At 30.9% G+C, this 23704-nt stretch overlaps 1 protein-coding gene across 1 annotated transcript in view; it reads left to right on the plus strand.

Moving 5' to 3' along the window:
- LOC148303418 (protein O-mannosyl-transferase Tmtc3-like) overlaps window positions 1-17119 on the plus strand; it is a gene marked incomplete at its 3' end in the record, with an annotated part of 180195 nt that extends 163076 nt beyond the window's left edge. The window contains exon 2 of the mRNA XM_088269991.1: window positions 16654-17119. Within this exon, the coding sequence (XP_088126117.1) occupies window positions 16842-17119 (278 nt within the window). The remainder of the gene's footprint in view (window positions 1-16653) is intronic.
- Window positions 17120-23704: the final 6585 nt, after the last annotated feature.

Consider the following 23704-nt stretch of genomic DNA (forward strand, 5'->3'; position numbering starts at 1 on the left):
CCGCTACCGATTAAAACTAACTGGCACCATCGTTTTACTGAAGTTTCATGAAACTATCCGGCTGTAGAATAGTAAAGTTTTAATTGCCAGTATTTTTTTTTGCTATGTGTCAGGAACGTTTGAGAACCTAAAATTAACCTGAATTTATTGGTTTACAGTCAATTTTAATATTTTAACTGTGATATTGAAAACTTATTACAATTTTAAATGTAAATATTGCGAATAAACCAATTACTAGTAATTAAGCCAAAGTCGCTTCATTTTAAAAAGTAAATGAAAAATGTCTGCTGGGTTTAGCCTGATGGGCGCCGGGGCCGCTGAAGTACCGTCCATCACCGGAAGTGGGCGTCGGCGTCTCCGGAAGTATCTCTCTCCCTCTTGCGGTCCGCCGGATTAAGGTGACCGGTGCTGTTTTATTGGCCTCTAAACCCGCGATAAATCCTCCACGAAACAAAATAAGGCCACTGTCAGTGACACTTTGCCACGCTTTACGTACGCTTCGCCCTTTGACACGGGTTTTTGGCGGGAAACAAAGTACCTACCGACCAGTTTCCAGTACGTAACTGACACAATATAGCAGGGATGGCGAAATTTCATGAACCTGAGTGCCAAAAAATCAGTATAATAATATGTCGCGTGCCACATGTGATGGAAATAAAAATGCATCAAATGTTTGTGTAATATCAGATTTTTTATAAAAATAAAACATTTATACATCGAAAAAGTACTTATTAATGGCAAAAAAAAGATGCGAATAAAAAAAAATTATCACAAAAATGTAGAAACCTTTCACCCTTTTAATTTCATTATTCACGAGATTTTTTCTGGCGGATGCTGATGCCAAATTTTTCATATCGGATTTATAACTAGCAATAGTAGCTTTTAATAAATAAGAAACAGTGGTAATTTCAACTGTTAGTCTTCTTCTTATGTCTGATTTAATAAAGTTCATTGAAGAAAATAATGATTGATGAACGAAGAAAATACACGTGGCAAATGTTTGAATTTTATACTGTTACTAAAATGTTTTTTGAATTGTTTGCTTGGTCACTTTTATTTTTTTCTCTTCATTCCGTGCCATGCAAAATCGTCTCGCGAGCCATAGGTTCGCCATCTCTGCACCATACAATAGAAATCTCTCTACCCTCACATCTTCTGTATGAGCGTGTCTCTTCATGGTACAATTTGCGTCCTTACCTACAATATATAACCAACTATATCCCATTTATACATCTTATGCAAAACGCTTCAAACGTTTTACCTACCCTCATACTTTTGTTGCCGCGTGCAAGGTTGGATTTTGTTCATTTCTCCATGACAGGGGTATTACGCGGAGCAATTTATGAAAATCTCAGTTTCCATATTTAAGATGATTTACAAAAGTATGCCAAAAGTTTTTTAGCGTTGATTTATATAAGATTTTTAATGGAAAAAAAACCTTTTCTTTACGTTCTCTTCTTCTTCCCTTCGATATCAAACAGAACACGGTCATCGTTTCAAATGAATTTAAAATAATTATTGATAATGCCATGAAAATATTGTTTGGTTATTTGCATAATAATCTAAGAAATAAAAATATTTAAAAAACACTCAAGTGTGTGTTTTTATATTGTATATTATATGTTTGAAAAATCTTTGAAAATCCTATAGAGGTTGAAACAATGATGGTCTTAGTATCTCACGTTCATTCGTTTGCTTCTTGACACCTTAATATTTATTATGTATTTATATACTTATCACGATTTTTAAAATTTATTTCGAAAGATTTATTATATTGACTCCAAGGTATTGTTTTAATATTAAATTTAAAAACGTTGTTATTTAACATCATCTTTCTACGTTTAATATAAAGATATGATATTGTCAATCCAACATGATCCCACCTCGTATTCAATAAGCTGTATTTGTACAATCTCCCTACAAAACCACTCTAGTAATTACACTTTAGAGCAAACTCCGAGTAACCATAAATTCCTGAAGCAAAGTTTAGGAATATATAATTCTGTATCGTACTACACGAGGCTGAAATAATAATTAAAGCATGCTTATTACAAAGGTAAATCTTACTGTATTCGGAATGCGTATGAACCAGCTAACGTTGAGATCCTCTTGAAGTGAAATATTTAAATTGATGTGTATCAAATAAACTCCAACCACAACCCCCATTTCTAATCTATACAATATACCATTTGTGGTTTTCATTACCAGATTTAAGACATTTTTCTTTATATCTTTATTTAAATATGCCTTCTAAGGCTTTTAAACCAATTTAACTTAAAATTTGTAGGTATACAGCAAACACTCTGGTGGTTTTTTTTAAATTTTTATAATTTGTATATTCAAATAACTATTTAAGTCTCAAAGATTCAATTTAAATATCATAAATATAAAAATATTTAAATAAACCTAAAATATCAGTTATTCAAATGAATGACATTAAATAATGAATGAGTCATGTATTTTTATATTTAACTTATTCGAAAAGAGCTGGCTTGTGCTTTAAAACATGTGCTTTAAAAAAACACTGAAAATATCTCCTAAAGTTATACACGGATTGCTTTGAAATTTTGAAACAATGTTACTTTTGAATCCGCGCGTCTTTGATAAAAAGTCATTTAGTAATTTAATATTCAATGTTTCGATTTTTGTTTTATAGTTATGTTACTACTTCACAATGATTGTAATATTATGCGTATTAGAAATGTGTGACAGTTAGATTTTTGTTTTTTTTTCATATAAAAAGCTTTTTCCCTCAATAGCAGCGTCGTTTAATGAACTAAACAGTAATAATCAACATACTTTCTTATGGTGGACAGTGTTATTTTAGAAAGGTGTTGGCATTTAAAATTTGTAATTTTTCAATTGCATTGTTTTTTTTTTAGATTAATTAAAAAATAATTACCTCATAAGCATCGTTAAATAAAATAAATTCGATATTTTTGTTTTCTCTTTCCGTTCTTTTCCAATGAACCACACTAAGCCACCGCAGCTTGTAGTCGGATAAAACCAGTTATATGTTTATAAAAATATTTTTTTAATTGGTCTAATAATTAAGTTACTTGACATTACTTAATAATATTACCAGTTAAGGGTGAATGGATTTTGTCCATGCTTTGAAAAAATATATGAAAAATCCTCAAAACTGATCAAAATTAGCATCTCAGTATTACATTTGTGTAAATGAGGTGGAAAATTTAAATAGAAAACAAATTCACTTCAATTTCTTTGTAAAATTCAAATTTCTAACTTTTTTTAGCTGTAATTATACTTTATGGAGGGAGATAATGGGATATTTATTTTTTTCATAAACCATCAATTTGAATATCGCTTACATTAAAATTTAATCATTAGGAGCCCACCTATCGAATTTAAATATGGAAACTGAAAAATTACCATTAATTCGCAATTACGATGCAGCGTATTCACGCACACGGACACCGGTGTTTCACGAAATACTCATTGTTATTCCAAATATTCCCATGGCCCCTGATAAAGCCGGAAACTTGGTCGAATTTATTTATTTATCCGTGTTTCCCAACTTTCTCCGGACCGTTGGCAACTTTTATGTTTAAGTTTATCAGAAAAAATATCCCCTCACCTCGCCATACAGATTGTGCTAGTGGCAGAGGAGTATACGAGGCTGGAGATTCAATTCAAGTTACAGAGAAGTACTTGGACCAGAACCATAGCATGAGTCTTTTAAAAAAATATTTATTAGTTGCCTTAGAAAATTCTCCTTGCCTTTTATTTGTATCATTTACAGTTTAAACGTCTTAAAAATTAATGTGAACATGTATAGTCAATGATAAATTTATGAGGTTGATCCCTAAAAACAATTCAAAAGATACAACATTACAATAGACATAATAGATTCAATATCTTATATCAATCAAAATTTGTCACATAGCTAATTGATTTGTTTTCTTCGTCTTGTTATATTTTCTAAATAAGACTCCATTAAATCTGATAGATCTGTATGCTATATTGCCTTTTGTCACCTTAACAGAAGTCTTAAGGACAGTTTTTTTTTAATGTAACATATATTCATTATTTGAAGAGGAAGGCCAAGCTAATAGGGCACTCAATTAGAAATAGCACCTTTCTTAGCAACATCTTCGAAGGAAGAATCTTGGGAAAACGAACAAGAGGCCGCCCAAGAACTTCATACTTCCAGGATTTGAAGCGGCTCATGGACGTCTCCTCCTATTCGCAGCTCAAGAGGATGGCGACTGACAGAGACAAGTGGCTGACACTACAAGGCGCTGCCTTTAGAAGATGATGATGATGATATTCATTATTTACCTTACTTATTATGTACAAAATTTATTGATCAATTGGTAGATTTTGGTTAATTTTAGCAAAAAATACTTTTTAATTTATTCTGTGATGAGAAAAGGAGGGATAATCTCGTTTCAGCCAATCACCAGGAACTTTTCAGAGCATTGGCTCATTGCTGTTTCTATTTAAAACTCCTCGGGATAAGCCGGACTGTTGACTGTCGTCAACAGGTCTTCCGTTCCACTAGAAGAAAGTGCGGCATTTTGTGTTCTGGCTTGGTTAAAGTACCAATATCTTACAACATTTTGAGTGTGTCCAAATACTTGTCCACAAAATCTGGATTATCTCTAATTACAGGAGTTATTTTCATATTATTTATATGAAAATAACTCCAGTAAATAAAAATATATTACACTATTTTTTTCATGCATACACCTCTCGTTTGAGATCCTTATGAACTTACATGGACCGGATATCAGATATGTCCACACCCAAGCTCCTGCAACGAGATAGTGGAAATAATTTAGAAAACAAATGCATTTTTAGATTTTTTCTAAAGATCATCTCACTCTCATAATTTTCAACTACTGGTGGAAGAGCATTCCCCGCCATTGGTTCCGCAATAGAAAAAAGCGCTCTCACCAAATTTAGTGCGCTGCTGGTTGCAAGCTGATGAGATCACATTACCCACAGCAGCTGTAGTACCCGATCGAAGTGTGTCTCACACTTTAATCACATGTCTCGTCTATCAATCAATTCGTCTGCAATACACAGCCGTTAAGTTTTATCCAACAAGGGACTGAGGCGTGCGAGTTAAAAATAATCCTGTCAAAACGGCATTCACACCTTTTTACTTTGCAAGAAATTAAAAATCAAATATTGTGTATTCAACGATTGTATTCTTTTCATTTCACAAGCGATTGAATCGATTTTACAGTATTGAACAATCATTGAAAAACTGCGCTATAGGGAAATAAGCCCTGAACCCAGAACCTGTGTAGTTTAGTGTTTCTCCGAGGAACTAGCGAACGGAGAGGGCGGGGGTTGGTCGGGGCGGGATGTGTAACTTTAGAGTTCTTGTTGGTTGCTTTAATAATGTTGTTAGCTCGGGTACGGTTTGAGTACACGCCCAAGTTTTGCTTTTAACTACTTCTACGCCTTCTAAATTTATACACTGTGTTATACTTTGTCAACTTTTTGCTCTCCCCGTATCGCCTCGAGCTTCGACCAACTGTGCACTTTGCGCGGACAGATGACTCAATTTATTAACTGCATAGATTTTTATCTTGAGCGAGCAAGGGGACGGATGCGGACGTATCTAATTTTTAGGCCTCAACCAAAAAATATGTTTTAACTTAGTTTTACTCTTTTTTTAAAGTTCTTTTTCATACTGGTAAAAAAACTTCGTTATAAATTTAGACTTTAAAATGAAAATGCGTAACGTTTGACATATTCCTAATATCTGGTAATATAAAAAAATATCCTAACCAAGACCTGGACAGAACACTGCAAACTGAAAAAATACATGACAAAAATTGGACCACAGGACTTCCCAGTCTGCAGATTTTATATGGAGGATAACGAAACACCAATCCACATTTTCAATAACTGTGACGCACTCGCTCACAAACGAAGTCACATCCTTGAAGGACCACTACTAGACTCCGAGAAATTGAAGCTCTTACCACTAAGACAGGTCGTGAGCTACATGACTTATGTAGATCTTGAGAGTGAGCTATGATACACAGGGAGGTCACAATAGACCTAATATGGTCGCAGTGACATAAGGGATACAAGATTCCTTAACTTCACATTAAAAAATAAGCTTGATTGAAACATTATTAATGATCCCACAAATATAAAACATCGTGAAAATAAAAAAAAATATGATTATTTTGATTCATTCCTGTAAATTTGATATCATTATTCTGACTTGAGGCTTTTTACCAGAAAAAGTTCGATTTAACTAGTTTTTTCCTCAAAAGACTCGTACAAACTTGTCCAACCTCCACTAGCTTAGTCGTTGCTGCTTTTTTTCCTGTTCGTAATTAAAATTTTCTACAACTAAATTATTTTTCATTAATTAGTAAGGTCACTTAGAATATAGAATGCACTTCTATCCTGAGTTCATTTACCTGTATTATCTATATCCCATCTAACATTTTCCTCTTAAAATCTGGAGAAAAAGTAATTCATTTATCATTTTACAGATATGCGATGGTAAAAATTTAATTTGATACATGAAATAAATAACTTGTGAAACATATTGACACGTGACCCGCTCTATAAACGAACTGATTTACCAAAATACTATTTTATACACTTAAAGTAACGTATTATAAATAAACCTCATTTTACGCTTACGCATAAAAATTTTAATCTTTTATCTAACCAGTATTATAAGGTGTACTACTCGTATGTATATTGGTATTTTAAATTACTGTTCACGTAGTTTCATTAGAGTTTGAACATGGCAATTTCTACCTAAGAAAATTTTATTTTTCCATTACGAATAATTCATCATACAAATAATGCTTAATCATTAAGTATCAATAACTCATTTTCGCATTTTCTGCGAATTTAGCTTTTACGTCGGATATATTAATATGAGCTTTACAAAGTTTCATATGAGCGCGCTCTAAGAAGTTCGAGAAGCTCAAAAATTCCAATAAATATGATAAATAAAATATATTAGATACGACCAACTTAGGTTGATAATGTAATTACTAAAAAACATTCCGTTTATTTTCTTATATAAAATATTAATAACAGTATAAGAGAAGTTCAGGTACTAATTTACTACTTACTTATTTTTTTTAGTAATAAAAAGATACAAAGATACCCAATTAGTGACTAATAGCGCACAAATACTCCATCTCATCGACGTGATGATAATTTAGTCTTTGATTTTTTTAAATTATTATATGAACTAAAATAAGTGATGCTTTATATTCTTAAACTTTGATGACCTCATTTCTTAAACTCATTATTGCACGCAATTGAGCATAAAAGTCATTGTACGTTCCTCAAACATAAAGAACAGCCACTTTAAATTCTTACCCAAGCTTTCCTGGCAATATTTTTTTTGTTACTAAGTAACATGTATAACATCAACATATATTTGTAGTAAAAATTCGTCATGAAAAGTAAGTATTTACTTCGAAACCTATCGACATCATAATTAAGTTTAAAAATATAAACATAGTGATTTTATTAAAAAGTGATAATGATTAAAGAAAACACTTCGTTTTTTACCACTTGAGTTTTATTATAGACTACATGTTTCAGAAGTTAAACATCCATCATTCAGGTCGTTATAATAACTCTGTATAATAAAAAAGTGATAAAATGAAATATCACAATGTTAGTAGTGTTTTAAATATTTCTTATCACTTTTCACTCATTTATTAAAACGATAAAAGGAAAAGACAACACATCTAACAGAGCAAAGGTAATATTTTGATCACCATGTAAGCTGACATTTTATCAATCGCGTAATAAATCCAATACCTTGCTGCGATAAATCTAATGGTCTTACTTTTCCATCAGCTTACGCCTAGGCCATAAAACTGACAATTAATAATAGTAATACCGAAAAACCTTTGACCCTGTAGAGATAAAACTGGATTCCCAGTCAGTTGATGGTAGAATTAGTGTAAACGCTTTTCTCTATCCTTTAACTGGAGTGTCCTGAGAGGTTAATGAAGATTAATCCATCAGACTTGCACGAGAAAAATATAAACGCGAACCGGGAAGTTTTAAATCTCACGTCACACTAATAGAGACAAATGAATCGTCTTAAATCTCCCCTTTCAGATTAACATGTATTTATGACGAATTGTTTCATTAAAGTCTTTTAATTCTCCGACGTTATATTATTTTTAAAACTGTATTTTTAAAATAATAAAAAACTCACTTCTTAAAATAAATGACCCCACTTAAAATAGGTTTAATTAAAACAAAGACATTTCACGGGCAAAATTTTGTGATTTTGTCGTTGCAAAATATGTATATTTGCGTAACTTTTAAATACATTTTTTTCTAGTGCCTTTGCAGTTTCGGGTATTCTCATTTTTTCTACGTAGTACATTTTATTCATCTTATGTACATTTCCCTTCTCATAAAGTATATATCTCTCTTATTCTGAACTCCTTCATTTATGTTATCTTATTTCGTTACCTGTGAATATGAAGAGCCAAACTATTAATACCTCAACATAGATGAATGAGAATATCAAAATCTGGGTATTTACAAGCTTACGACGATAAACATATTTGTATTGTTGATATTTCATGCTAAAACTTCATAGAATATTATATTTTTAGATATAATTTTAACCCGTACGTTATTACGAGTATTAAAAACACACCAATAGTAAATTAATACATCTAAAATATTTATTTAAAATAGTACAATTCTAGAGGAAGTAATCGATTATTGATGATACTTTCTCAACACTCGTATTTTAAGGAAAAATACAATATTTCCAACTTTTCTTTTGCCTTTTGCAAAAGCGCCTCTTTGGGTTTTGCAAATCCGAATCGAATTTTCATCGCCATTAAAAAGATAAATTTAATCCGTTAAAAAAGTGATCTTTTTTTGTTAACGATTTTAATGTGCTCGGAAGCCCAAATTTTATTTCTTAACTCCCTTTCTAATCCCTCACCCTCCCAACTTTTCGATTCGTTCCACTTTGGGCGATGTCACTTTTTTTTACTTTTAAGTTGATCTCCCTCAGGCAACCTTCACCCTTGTTTGGAATTCAAATAAGTATCTCATGGAATCCGTCACGCGCGTAATTTTATTGTCTTTTTGACACTTATTGCATGTTTCGTCCCGACTACCGACGAGGGTTGTGTTAACATCACTGTTTACGGGATATTTAATCCATAAAATCTATTCACAATGTTCTCAAATTAGATACGTATGTACGCATCGCTCGCTTAGATATTTCTCTGAACAAACGATTCAAAAATATGTTTTATTTATTTATAAAATTTCTTATTTTGAAAAGGTGAACATTGGAGGGCTCATACATGAAAAGCAATATCTAACTTACTTTTTTATAGGGCTTACGATCATTAAATGACTGGTTTAAGTGATAACGTTATACACTATGTATATTACATTCATATACGTTAGTTAGTTTATATCTGAAGGTATAACTATTTATAAAAAAAAAATATTATTATATTATTGAACATCTTGAACAGTATAATAATTAAAGAAAACACTTGTTTTATACCACTTGAGTTTTATTAAAGACTACACGTTTCAGAAGTTAAACTTCCATCATTTAGGTCTGTATAGTAACTTAAATATAAAATATAAAATTGTTCTATAAATAAAGAGAGGGGAAAGTTAGGGGCAGGGGGTTAGTCAAGGGGCGGAGTTTGAAAACAAAGGAAAAATGGAAAGCAAAGGTGAAGAATTTTGAAACAATATATTATTTAATAAATTATTGTTACAATTTAGTTTTTTTTTGGATTTATAAATTTTCAAGATAATTCATAATTTGGCCTTTATATGGAACAAGGTGTAATAATTTTAATTTATGAGAGTGAAATGAGTGATAAGTATCTATTATTATTGAACATTGGCAGACTTGGTGCCAAGAAGCAACATTATTTTAACAACATTAAATAAACTAGTGACACCTATAAATGCTCAATACAACCGTTTGAAATCGGAGGGCAGATAGTACTTGTATACTTTATACGTTATAATTATATCGATAAGTTTAAATAAAAAATACATTAATAAAACTGTAAATTAATGAAGAGAAGGTCAAAATAAATCATTCGGTAAGGAGTTGAGGGAGGAGAGCCGAAGAAGAATGATATGATGGACAGTTAGGGTCCCAAGGACGCAAATATAAAATTTAGACTTAGCTACACATACATTGAATTACGTGTCACGATAGATTTTATGAAATAGTGGTATTTGACAAGTAAAACTTAAATAAAAAATGGAAAGATACTACAAAGTGACTGAAAATCAATTATTGAAAATATTTATTTTTTAAAATCTAGTCATCTTTTATATAAAATAATAAAACCCTTATCCGCACCCCAATGGTGCATAGGGCACTGCGTAATACAAACGCAGTGTTATCTTGATCGTTTACACATGAAGGAAAGGTGATCAGCTCTCCGCTTCAGGTACCAGTCGAGGGTAATATTGAATAAATAGTACAGTGAAAAAATCACTTATATTTAATCGGTCCCCCTTGGGAATCGAACCCGGGACCTCTAGAACGGTAGCCGAGCGTGCTGACCATTACACTACGGAGTCATCTTTTACTTCATTATAATGTATTAAAAAAACATACCATTAATAAATGAAATGATAATTATATTCATAAAAATATGATAATGTCCTTAACCTAGCACTTAATTTTTGATCATCATTTAGTTGCGAGATGAAAAATCATGTTAAATTTGGGTAAGCCACCGAGCGCTCGCGTTGATGTAATATTTAACCACTCGTTAACGACTGTTAAGTCACGAAGTTTTAACGGTAGTTTCTTTAGCATAGTTTCCGTTATCGCTTAATGTAAGGGGGCAGTGTAGCAAATTATAATGATAATAATAAAAATAGGATAATTTATGACTCTCCAATTTTGTATACTATACAGAGGAACCTCTCGTAACGAGCATAATTCGTTCCAGAATCTTACTCGTCAAGTGAACCACTCGTAAGTCGAAACATTCGTTAAGCGAAACAATCTATTCTTTGACTGGCTCGGAAGTACTGGCTTACGAGTGAATGGCGTGAAAAATGGACTTGACATTTCTCTGTAACTTGTTATGCGAAATGTCGCTCGTTAAGGAAGCAAGTTTTCACATTATTTTTGCTCGTTATGCGAATTACTCGTTATAAGAGAGCACCATATCAAGGGTACTACACTTTGATATTATATGATCCATTTATTTTTGGACAAAACAACGATAAAAATTAAGTCAAAGATTTACTTTTCTTGAATGTTTTCGCAGATACTTTGGCACATTTTTTAAACTTTATAAAATAAAACTTCATTGTTTTTAACCACTTTTCTTTGTTACTTTTCTCCAACCAGTTTCGACAAGAACCTTGTCATCATAAAGGTTAAACATGTATTCTTTAACCCTGATGATGACAAGGTTCTTGTCGAAACCAGTTGGAGACAAGTACCATTAAAAAGTGGTTAAAAATAAATAAGTTTTATTTCCCTTTGTGTAGAGCATCAGATTGACTAGTTGACTTTACAAAATAAAATAACAATTATTTACATACAACAAATTAGTCTACTAATATCGGTAACGATGCAACCCGGTTGCTGGTGAAATAAAATAAATGTGGGAAAATTATACAGTTCTTATTTTATTATATGAAATGCAGTTCCACCAAGAAATGTCGGAACAGAACTTGAATCCAATAACTAGTCAATTTTATTGCATCTGGCATATCTAAATTGGATTCCTTGGGGTTGCACAGCCATCTAATGCTCTTTTCAATATTTTACAAAATATGGTTACCATTACATTAAAGTATTTTAAATAATTAATTAAAAACACAATATTTTCAAGCAAAACAAACAGAACCTCTTTAACTGAAAGTAAAGTTTTTTAGAACAATAATTAAGAACGATTAGTTGACTGAATGCAATCAAATGCGTTCTCTCAGACGAATATGCCCAAAACGTATGATCGATGTTCGTATGGTGATATCAAATTCGAATGTGATTCGGAGGAAATAATAAATGGCTGAGATAAGCATATTCGATAAAATTAAGAAAGGTGTGTTGAGATGGTTTAGTCATGTGAATGTGCGAATGGGTGAAGAAAGAATAGTTAAACAATATCATGAGGTGAATTTGGTTGGTAATAACAGCAGAAAGAACCGAAGACTTGTCATAGTCAAGAATTTCAAATACTTGAAAATAGTCAAGTAAAGAAGAGGGATATATGGTTTTTTAAAGACAGATTGGTAGTGCGTTCTATTTTTTCTGCCTTTCAGCTTAATTTTCTTTAAAACCAGATAAAACTTAACATAATTGAGTTTTTTGCTTTCAACACAGTTTTGTTTTTGTTTTTTTCTTTATATATTTATGGTTTCGAAAAGAAAAGAGGATATTTTTGGAATATTCAATATATCGTAGTCGTACAGGAGAAAGTGACCAACTAACAAAACGTAAAATGTTCAGGAGGGCCATTTAAATCACTTTTGCTTAGCAAGGAAATAAACATCAATGCAGTTAGTCATTTTTAACAAGTCAATACAGTGTACTTCCAAGTTTAAAATCCTTTGGGATTTTTTCAGGGCAATATTAAGCTAGTAAGAAATCAAATAGTCAATGATCACGTTTTTGTAAAAAATGCACTGCGATATGTTTATTCCAAAAAAATCAAATTTGAATATTTTTTCTTAAAAAATTGTGGCCTCTCGCGCAGCCGGTCGCTAACTGAATCGCTGTGTGCAAGCACCCCCTTAAGGCTTTTTAACGGCTTATTGCGGGTTCGCGGGAGCCCTTCTTTCGTCACCCCCACCCCGTGCCGTGTCAATGTCGGATCTCGACATCCACACAAACACCATTTAAGTTTCGTACTTGGGGTTATGTTTGCAGAGCACGCCTAATGCGTTAAGTTTTTGATAGCGTAAGTTTTTCGGCTGGTGAGGGATTCTAGCGGCAGACTTTTTAAATAATGTTTCAATAATGTTCGATCCTCTACCTCTGATATGAATATAATAGTTACCTGATGACAAACATAAAGTTTTAACTGTTTTTTTTTGTAGATATGTGTCTCATTAAGCTTTTAGCGATATGTCATAAAATAACATGTATCTTCATATATCAGTAGTGTAATTTTTTCATCTTCTAAGATTGTTCTACAAAATGTCTAAAAGTGTATTAAATAATCTATGAAAAGGATATAGCTGTAGTTGCAATGCTAATTTAGTTTTATTAATATATGTATATATTAAAATACATCAAACAAATGAGTTATTTAATTTCACAAGATTGTTTATGCTCTCCTGTAAAATTTGGTCTGAGACAAATATACCCCTTTGCCTTTACACTACCGGTATGTATGTATATAAATAGATAAAAATTATATTTTTTTCATGTTTCGCTCATTCCTTTCAAGAACGTCATAAATCAAAATCGTCAATTTTAGTTTGCATGTTTTCGGAATGCCCAGAAATTGTACTATGTCGCAGTAAAAGCGGCATATTTTAAACTTAATATTTACCCGCCACAGGGCAGAAAGTATTGTATTTGCATTTTGAAGAAAATGTATTGTTTGATAATTTTTTTTTTTTAAAACTAAATATTTTTCAAATGAAGAAAAAACCTTCAAGTTTTACCTTTAAAGATCTGTTGCAAAGTAAAAGGTTCAATAAGTGGCTTGATGTTTATTTTTAATGAATTTTATAATATTTTTAAACTTTAAAAACGTTCTTCTGAAAAATCAAGTTTTTCGATTTATGACGTTCTTGAAAGGAGTGAGCGATTTGTGTAAAAAAATACTATTTTTAATCCCCTTACGATTTTTGATTGTGTAAAATATAGCACTCTCCTTTTCATTCATTGTTCACGTTGTGTCATGTCACTTAAAAACACTACATCATGACTACCAGTATCAGAATAACCATTTCATCATCGATTATATAATATAAATTTCGTTTTTATTTAAAAGACACTTCAAATCGCTTCAATTTTAATGTAATCATTATATTTAAAATTGTAAAGGAATAATATTTAATAAAATTTATGGAGATGTTCTAATAATATGTTGGTCCTTTTATATATAGGGTAACGTTTTTAAAACTCAGTTTTTTAAATGTTATTTTTAATATCTTTCACATATGATGCTAGTTATAAAAATTATTTATTTTTATCAGTATAAAACAAAATTCTCAATTTTTCTATTACTATCATTTTTTACGAACAAAGATACGTTTAATGTGAAATTTGCATCTATAATAGTGATCGGAATAAATATAATGTGTAATGCAATGTAGAATGAGTATCCATGTTTGTATGAGAAAAACAACGCAGTATTCTGTGTTACAACCCTGAATGTGTTTGTTTGTGTGTGTGTAAAACAGTAACATTGGATTAACGCTTATAATTTGTTACCTCGCAAACACGCACACAATACTTCCCGACAAAAGAAAAATAACCCCAATTTCGGGGGGCGAGCAATTTCTAAATAAACCTGATCTTCCCATAATAACATATTTTTCCATTCTTTTCAGATTTTAACCGGAATGAAACGGCCGCAATAATTCTCCTCTATTGTGCCGCGAGGATGGCCTGCACAGATTCAAGCGGCCAGAAGAGCGCCAAGAGGAGTGTTATTAAGTGGATACTAATATCGGGACACGCAACCGCACCAGTGCCAACATAACCTAACCGAGCTATGCGCATTGCAAACCAAAACCATAAACTAACCATTTGTGCAATGAATAAATTGTAATATAACCTTAATCCATTAATAGTTGAACCAATATTATTGGTATCACTACATGAGATGATTTTTTTTTTTAATACGAAAGAAGATGGTCTGACCATCCCAGAGCCTTCGACCTAGTTTTTAGCTGGCTTAAGTGATTGCTTTATACACTTGTATCACGTTTACCATTCTTCCGATTATTGAATATACATATTGTATTTTTTTATTTGTATATGGTCTTGGATTCCTTTCTCGCGCGACTTGTTATTTACAGGTTTTAATTAAGTATGGCTGATAGTGACGCCATCGGTTGAAGAATTTATATAAGTTTATAAAGCTTACTGCAATTGAACGTTGGTTCTACTGATTTTCATTATTAGCTTAATTCTAAACCACATTACTACTCGTAATTCGTTGGAAACAAAACGGTGTTCGGAATTGTTTCTATTTCAAAGGTTTCAATATATTAAAAAAACAAGATATTAAGTCAAAATTTTTATTAAAAAAGAACAGTTTGAATTTACTTAAATCTTTTGAATATTAAAATTATAAAGTGTACAGTTATTGATAGTAATTTTGACAGATAAAAATATTTCTTTGACTCCTAAGCGCTATCAATTAAATCCACACGCCATATCTTCCTATCTTACTATTAACAGAGGGATGATTAGTGCTGTGGTCAATATCTGGGAGAAATACAAGATAATGATGAGATACGACTTAAAAATATGAAAGACCTTAATATAAAGGATATAACTGAAAGAGAAAGGAATTAAGGAATTCAAAAAACGTTTAAGATACTCATGGTTGTATGCCCAGTTTGAGATTTTACCTTAACTTCATCAAATTTCACCTTCAAATAAAGAAAAATATTATAAAATTACTTTTTCATAGGATGATGTTTTTCTTCATTGACTTTTTTTCTTAAAAATTTCATTTGTTTCAATCATAATTTAACTAAATAAATATATTATATTTCATTAAAATTATTTAATAAGTCCCTCTTGATCGTATAAATCCACGACATAGGGTTGAATGAATAAAAGATTGTTTATTTTTCTCTAGTATTATTCATTCCCCCTAAAAAAAGGATATTTACATTCCTTTTGAAGAATTCGCTTTATGAAATAATTGCGTACAAAATGAGATGGCTTGAAAACAATACCCGACAACAATTTTTCTGCGCTATTGTAAAAATAAAAAGCGTAATATTTCATTCGCTATCACAAAGTCTCGCCATCATTATTGTGGATGCAAAACTGGCATATCACGGAGGCTGCCTTTTCTTGCGAAAAGAAAAGGTCGTCTTCTAAAAGAACCTAGAGAATTTAATTATTAAAGAAAGCAATTCATTAAGCTGTCAAAGAAATGAGTTTTATAACGGTCTACGACTAGCAAAACGGAAAATACACAACACTAAAAAAATGTTCATGTATTTAATATCCATATCAAACGAAGTGGCGTTCAAATAGTTAATACAACTTCAAATGTTCGTATAATAAGTAGCAAAATACCTAAGAGAAACTAATCAAAATAATATAAATAATATGACCTGAAACCGAAGAGTTACACCACCCTTCTCCACGAGTAAAGGGGTAGCCTCATCATATTTAACTTCTTCTTCAAACCCTTATCCGCACCCAATGGTGCGTAGGGCATTGCATCACATAAACAAAATTTAATCTTGATTTTTAAAACATGAAGAAAAGGTGATCAGCACTCCTCTTCATGTACCAGTCCGGGGTTATATTGAATAATTATTAGAATGTAAAATCACCAATATTTATTTTCACCCCCCTAAAGCTAAACACGCTTACTATTACACCACGGAGGTGGACTTACAATTTAATCATAATTTACACATAAGTTAATATTGTTACTTGATTAAAAATACTTTCTTAACATATATTTTATTTTATATTGTGAAAAAATTCAGGATTCTAAATGATTATAATGATTTTGATGATTAAGTAAAATAAATCAAAAATAAAAATGAAACAAAAGCTGCGTGTTAAAGTGAGACATATTCGTTGCATTTTTTCGTGTGACTTGTGATAATTCGTTCAGTTCAGTCGAGATGACGAACGCTTCGTATTCCGAGTGATCAGTTGGTACATTATCATTATGAAGCGAAGAACTCTTCCGACCGTGCGCGAGGAGAAGGCGTCCCCGCCCGGGGAGTGGCTGGTGTACGGGCTCGTGGGCCTCGTGTCCGTGGCGTGCTACGCCAATGGCACGTCAGGCGACTTCGTGCACGACGACATACCCGCCATCACCATGAACAAGGACGTTCTGGCGCAGAACCCGCTCAGCCACGTGTTCAAGAACGACTTCTGGGGCACGCCCATGGCGGACGTCAACAGCCACAAGTCCTACAGACCGCTAACAACTTTGACGTTCAGGTAAGGAAAATATAGAAGTAATTAATTTATTGATTTGGCGTTTCATTTGTAGAACTCTATTTTAATTTATGTATTTACTGTCAAATCATACACAGATTTTCTTCAAGTTTTATTTTATTAAAAAAAACACATAAAAATTAAAATTGTGACAATTGTTTCGCCTAGTTATGGCATTTTCAAACGAATGCATTCGTTTAAAAATGCCATAACTGACAATCACACTATTGTCGAAATGTCGAAAGTTGTATTTATCCTTCAGTTAAAACCTTCTTTTACATGCTAGTTCTTGGCACCATATATGACTAAGTTGAGTAAGTTTTTTAACTAGCGGAGACCTTTGTGTAATGTTTGGAAGATTCTTCCTACTGTAAATATATTTAACAAATTACTTATATGTATCATTTTTACCTGTAAAAAACAGCATGATATTTTATAGGTTGTTAATTAATCCAGTTCATAAAGAAAACGGGATACACCAAGAAAAAGAGAAACATATAGAAGTAGTTCGCGTCTAGAAACACAATGAAGATTGTGGTCCATCCGAACATCTAATATAAAAAGTTGGAAAAAAGTTAGTTCATTTCCCGTCCAGGGTCTTGCTTTATCATGACAATGATTGCAATGTGAAAAAACACACCACTTGTATGAGCTTCTTCTCCTCGCAAAATACAAAAGGACTTATTGCTCCCGTCCGGGGAGCAATCTTCGCGCAGTCAAAGAACATCGCCAAATAAAAGTTTAAACGAACCTCGCCAGCCCCGGGAGGGTCTTATGCTTCCATCTAGAACTTTGTTTCGCCTTCAATTCATTTGGAACGTACGTGTGTTAGTGACAAGGCAGCGTCCTAAATGGACTTTTACAGCTGTGTCTCCTCTGAACGTTTTCAGTTGTGAAACTTTCAAAATCGTATATTTGAAGGAAAGGATTTTGATTTGTGTCATCTTAGCTTTCTTTCACCTTTCTGGTTTCCCAAAAAACAACCACCCTTTTCATTAAGATATAATAAAGCCTTACTGAACGAAACGCGTCTATCCCATACTTATTTCAGTTGATTTGGTAACCACATTATATATTTAGTACCTACCAATGTATGAAAAAAACATATGCTTGATTCGTGAAAAAATGCAGTGCTCATACATCGCTCGCTCCTTTCAAGAACGACATAAATAAAATAAACTTGATTTTTCCGGAGAACGTTTTTAAATTTTAAAAATTAAACACGATGTATTAAAAATAAATATCAAGCAACTTATTGAACTTTCTACTGTGCAACTGATCTTTTCAGGTAAAAGCCGAGGGTTTTTTCTCCATTTGAAAAATATTTAGTATATTTAAAAAAATTATTAAACAATAACTTTTTTCGAAAATGCAAAAACAACATTTTCTGCCCTGTAGCGGGTAAATATTAAGTTGAAATATGCTTCTTTTGCTGGGATATAGTACATTTTCTGGGCATTCTGAAAACATACACAACTAAAAATTGACGATTTTCGATTTACGACGTTCTTGAAAGGAGTGAGCGACATGTGAAAAATTAATCAAATTGTAAGTTTTTGGGTGGATATTTTTTTTTAATTATGTTTAATTATGTTTAATTTAATAATGTTTCTATAAAATCAATTTAACTTGTTTCTTAAATTCTAAAACAAATTCTAGATCGCCACATAAAATTACACTGGAGAGAATAAATTAACACTTCAAAATTACGTTATACGTCCGACTGATTTTTATTCAATTAAGTTACCGCAATCAATGGCAAGCCCGAATATTTACCTTAATTTTAGTCAACTAGTTTAATTTATTCTACATTGCTCTGTGATTGATATAATATACAGTAAAATACATACATGTATTAGATTTTCTATTATTTAGACTTACGAAAATTCAATATTTCTTTTTTTTAAATACTTCCATGTCATTTTATAAGCGTGAAATATGTATGATTAAAAAATTTTTTTTAGAGGTTTTGGAATTTAATTAATACGTTTTTTTAAATCATTTTCTTTTTTCGTGGTTTTTAATAAAAATTTTAAACATTTATTTACTTTATTAATTTGTATATTTTTAATGAGCATACATCGAAACTTTTAGTTTTTTTGAGACGTATGAAGATGAACGTACTTTTTTTGTTATCCTATTAAATTCATTTTTAATTTAATTTCAAATTTGATTCACAGATTTTTCCGTTAACATCATCCTATAGCGAAAAATTCCATTTGTAATTTACCTTTTTTCAAATTTGTACAAATATAATTTGAGGAATCGACCAAATAAAAAATAAAATAATGAATATATCAAGTTTTATATAATCTTCAATTTTACAACAGCTTGCAATTAAAAAAAAAAAATTTCACTAAAATTTTAGATTCCTTATTTTTTTTTGTTCACTTGACACTAGAATAAATATATTAAATGTCACTAGAAAACCTACATTTTCTTTTACTTACATTTTTATATAATTTTACAGTTTAAGTGGCATATATTTTTTATAGAACTATCAAGAAGCGCGATCGCGCTCTTCGCAACTAAAACGGTTATAACTACTACAATAATATGACTTTATTTGAAAACAATATTCACAACTAAAATGAAACACACGTGAAACCCGGATTTTACGTAATTTTCTTTGTGTATGGTAGACGCGACGTGTTCTGGCACAGGTGAAACGAATTTTCATTTTTGTAGTTCTTTCATCTTATATGTTGTGTCGTTGAGCGTACTTTGTCTTCACAAAACTAGATTCCTTTAAAGCAATTCCTACCTTTCAACCTCCACAATGTCTACCTTCTTTTCTCTTGCTGTATTCATAGTTATGTCAGTTTTGTTTATAAAACAAGGTTTATAAAAAATTGAAGTTCAGAAACTGTTTGGAAAATTCGTTGATTTTTTCATTTTTATTTTTAAAATGTTTGATGTCCAACGTTGAATGGCAATTGTTTATCTTATATAAGATGTGATTTAGTTTGACTTTTTTTACCCTCATTTACAGTGTCGTTATATTATATCGAATATTCATGAGCATTAATTCTTACATTGTTTTCTGGATTACTTTATTAATTTTCACATTATTTTGGTTGATGTTTGATTTTTATGAAAGAACGGTAAAACAAATTCATGAGGCGAATGTTAGCGGGAAAAGAAGCAGAGGAAGACCGAGAAAAACATGGCACGATCAGGTATGCCAAATACTTGAAAGTGGTCAGGTTAGGAGTTGTAACAATCGGCGGGTATGTATGAGGAGATGCATGAACGTGGAAGAGGCGAAGAATGTTTGCAAGGACAGAGTGGTGTGGCGCTCTATTCTCTCTGCCTACCCCTGCGGGAAAGCGGCGTGATGGTTAGTTAGTTAGTTAGTTATGTATGATTTTTCTTGAAGTTGACTTTTGAAAGTAAGTTGATTCTTTTATAAATACAAACAAACTGTTTATGTAACACACTGAAGTTCAATAAAAAAATTGACTTTGTTTTTATTTACTTTTACAGTGTTTTATTACTAAAATTTAGTTTTTGCATATTTAGGGAAAATATGTTTTTGCAGAAACGCACCAAGCCATCAAACACGGTTTGTCCATGTTTTTTTTTTGTAAACATTTTTTTTGTTCTCATTTGTAAAAAGACAAAAACAATATAAAACATTGATAACTAAACCGTCATAAGTAATTCTCGTCACGTGTGAAATCACCTTTTTGTCTTCTGAAAATTGTTCTTAGCCAAAGCACGCTAAGGCAGGCGAACAATTTAACAAATTCAGTTATTATAGGAAAACCTAGGACATGGTGTAACATTATTATTTTACCAGCCTAAGAAAGAATTATGTTGCAAGTATAATTAATTTTCGTTACGTTCTCTTTTATTACGGCCCCGTACAAGATGTATGGGAAAATTCAGCTGGGAAGGAAAATGTTGATATTTATAGTTATCTTTATTCTTTAAGTAACAATTTAAAAGTACAAAGTTATCCTTTATTTTACATCATAAAGTATAAGCAACTTTCGTTTCGACAAAAAATATAACATTTGTTTTACTGAATTTGATATTATATATTTTCTATTCGTACGCTCAGAAAAATAATGTTTCCTAGTAAAATAATTTAAAAACTTGGGAATATGTATTTAATTTGCCAATCTTTTATTATTTTTCTTTCATATTTTCAATAAATATTTAAATAAATAAACATGCAAATCACAATTTTGTAAAAATAATACATAATAGAAAATGCGAACAGAATATGTTAATCTAAGTGAAGAAAAAGTAAAGAAGTGAAGGAAATGAAAGTTTCATAATTTACTATTTTTTTTACAAATATACTCATACTAATAGTTTGATTGATAATCATTTAAATTCTTACTTAACATTTGATTGATCGCCATCCAAGCTTAAACCAATAATTTTATCATTTATTTTTTTACTAATAATAATTGATAAGTAGTATAACCGATTATAATAGGTTATTTAAAATGATTATCATTAAAAATTATACGAAAACTTTGCATGATTATCATATAAATTGAATTATGACAGTGTTATTTAAATCAATACATGCATAACAATAGTTTATTATAATAATTAAAAATAAACTGTAAACATTTTTTTTTCTTGATTTGTCAATTTTTTTGTATTTTCTATAACAGTAAACAGATCTTCTTTGAAAGTATAAAAATTTGTATTTGTACTTATAAGCGTCAGTTTGTTTCATTAAATAACTGTTGAATATACATTTTAATTCTCACATATATTTCTTTTCTTTTCTATTCTCATATTTAAATTTTTCAAACGAAATTCTCGGTGATTTTTATTTGAACTTACAAAATGCGAGTCGGCCGTTTTGTGAGCAGGTTTTCTCCCCATATTGTCTGTTTCGGGTGCCGATTCCGGAGAAAGGAAAACAAAGCTTAGGTTGTTCTGAATGGGTTCACCTCGATTCTCTCTTTTCCTCTTCCTCACAACGACCCCGTCTCTCTCCGTCTTTCTCCAATTTACGGTTCCTTGATGCGACGTGAAAATGCCCTTCATATTGCTTCATTTTTATTTTATTTTATGCTTGGGGTGAATTTTTGACCGTTATTTCAGCTTCATTACGTTAAATGGAAATGCGATACTACTTTTTTGATTTTATTGAAGGTTTTCTAATTCTAAGTCGCTGGGTTTTGTTTATTTGGTTTTTTTGTTGTTTTTGTTTTGGTATTTTTTTTATTAAATAATATACATATAACTTAACCTTAATTAGTTATTATCATAAAATCTTCATTTTCTAAAAAAACAAAAACATAAAGAAATCAATTCGATTACCTTATTCAACATTCGCTACGATTTCTAAGAAAAATATGCATGAATAGATTAATATAACGTTTCATACATTTTTTTCCCTTGTAAAAGAGGGAATTTTTCTACATATTCCTGATATCTTTAATTCGCCAATCTTTTATTTTTTAATTTCATATTTTCAAAAAGGAAAAACAAATATTTTGGGACATAAAAATGCAATTTTTTTAATAATATAAAATAATGGAAAATGCAAACAGAAAATGTTAACCTAGCTAAATAATGAAAAAAAAGTGCATTTATTCATATGAATTATTCGCGAAATTTCTCTTATATTTTGTTAAGTAAATAAATTACTACCATCATTAAAAAATGTACATTTAGCTTTATTTTTATATCTCTGTGTGTTTATTTATTTTTGTGGCTGATATAAGAAGTAGATATGTCTTTTAGAACTTTCATTTTGTTTTATCTCCTAAGGTAATTGATCCAAGATCCTCCTTAATTCAGTTTTCCATTTTTCAACCCACAATATACCCTTTAATAAAGTGGAATGATTTCAGATTTTCTCTCGATAATTAGATAGTAAGTCTATTTCATTGAGTGTTTGATTCCCACTAAAATTCATTCAGTTTACTTAATTGATTTCTGAGCCGAGTAAGTAAACTTTGAATTCTACTCCTAGATTTTACATATCTGTTAAACCTTATCCCATTAGAAAAAATGTTATTTGTAAAAAAATATTATGATGATAATATTGCAGCAGCCGTATTTGTTTCTAAAAATTTTACCAATAAACGCATTTCATCATTACTGATATCATTAGACTGCTGAAAGTTGTTTGACGATATTGGTAACGACAAAAGTCGACAGCTGAAAAATAATAATTTTAAAAACTACGTTGCGACATGCTTTTTTATATTTAATGTAGGTATTTCAAGGCATTGCGCGTTTAAGTTAATGCGGAATGCATCAAAGCACGTGTCACTAAAGATTTTAAGAAATATTAGTATTTACTAAGTAACACTTAAATTACAAATTGATAGATTTTTCCATAAAGTGCCGAATCAATTAATGAAATAACTTTTATGTACCAAAATGAAATATTTTAACAAAATTTTATAAATCTGAAAATGAAAGATTCTCACGGGATCCCTTCACAAAAAGAAATGTAAAACAAGTAATATAACAGTTTACAAAAACATCTCTGTAAAAATAAATTTAAAATAGCACTGAGTTACTTACAAACGAAAAAAGAGTGCTGTTATTAAAATAAAACAGTGCTGTTATTAAAATTCAATAACATTATTTTTAGATTTATTA

Source organism: Brachycentrus maculatus, unplaced genomic scaffold (assembly GCF_059751285.1).
Source record: "Brachycentrus maculatus isolate JH-2025_06_01 unplaced genomic scaffold, ASM5975128v1 h1tg000370l, whole genome shotgun sequence".
Classification (NCBI taxonomy): Eukaryota; Metazoa; Arthropoda; class Insecta; order Trichoptera; family Brachycentridae; genus Brachycentrus; species Brachycentrus maculatus.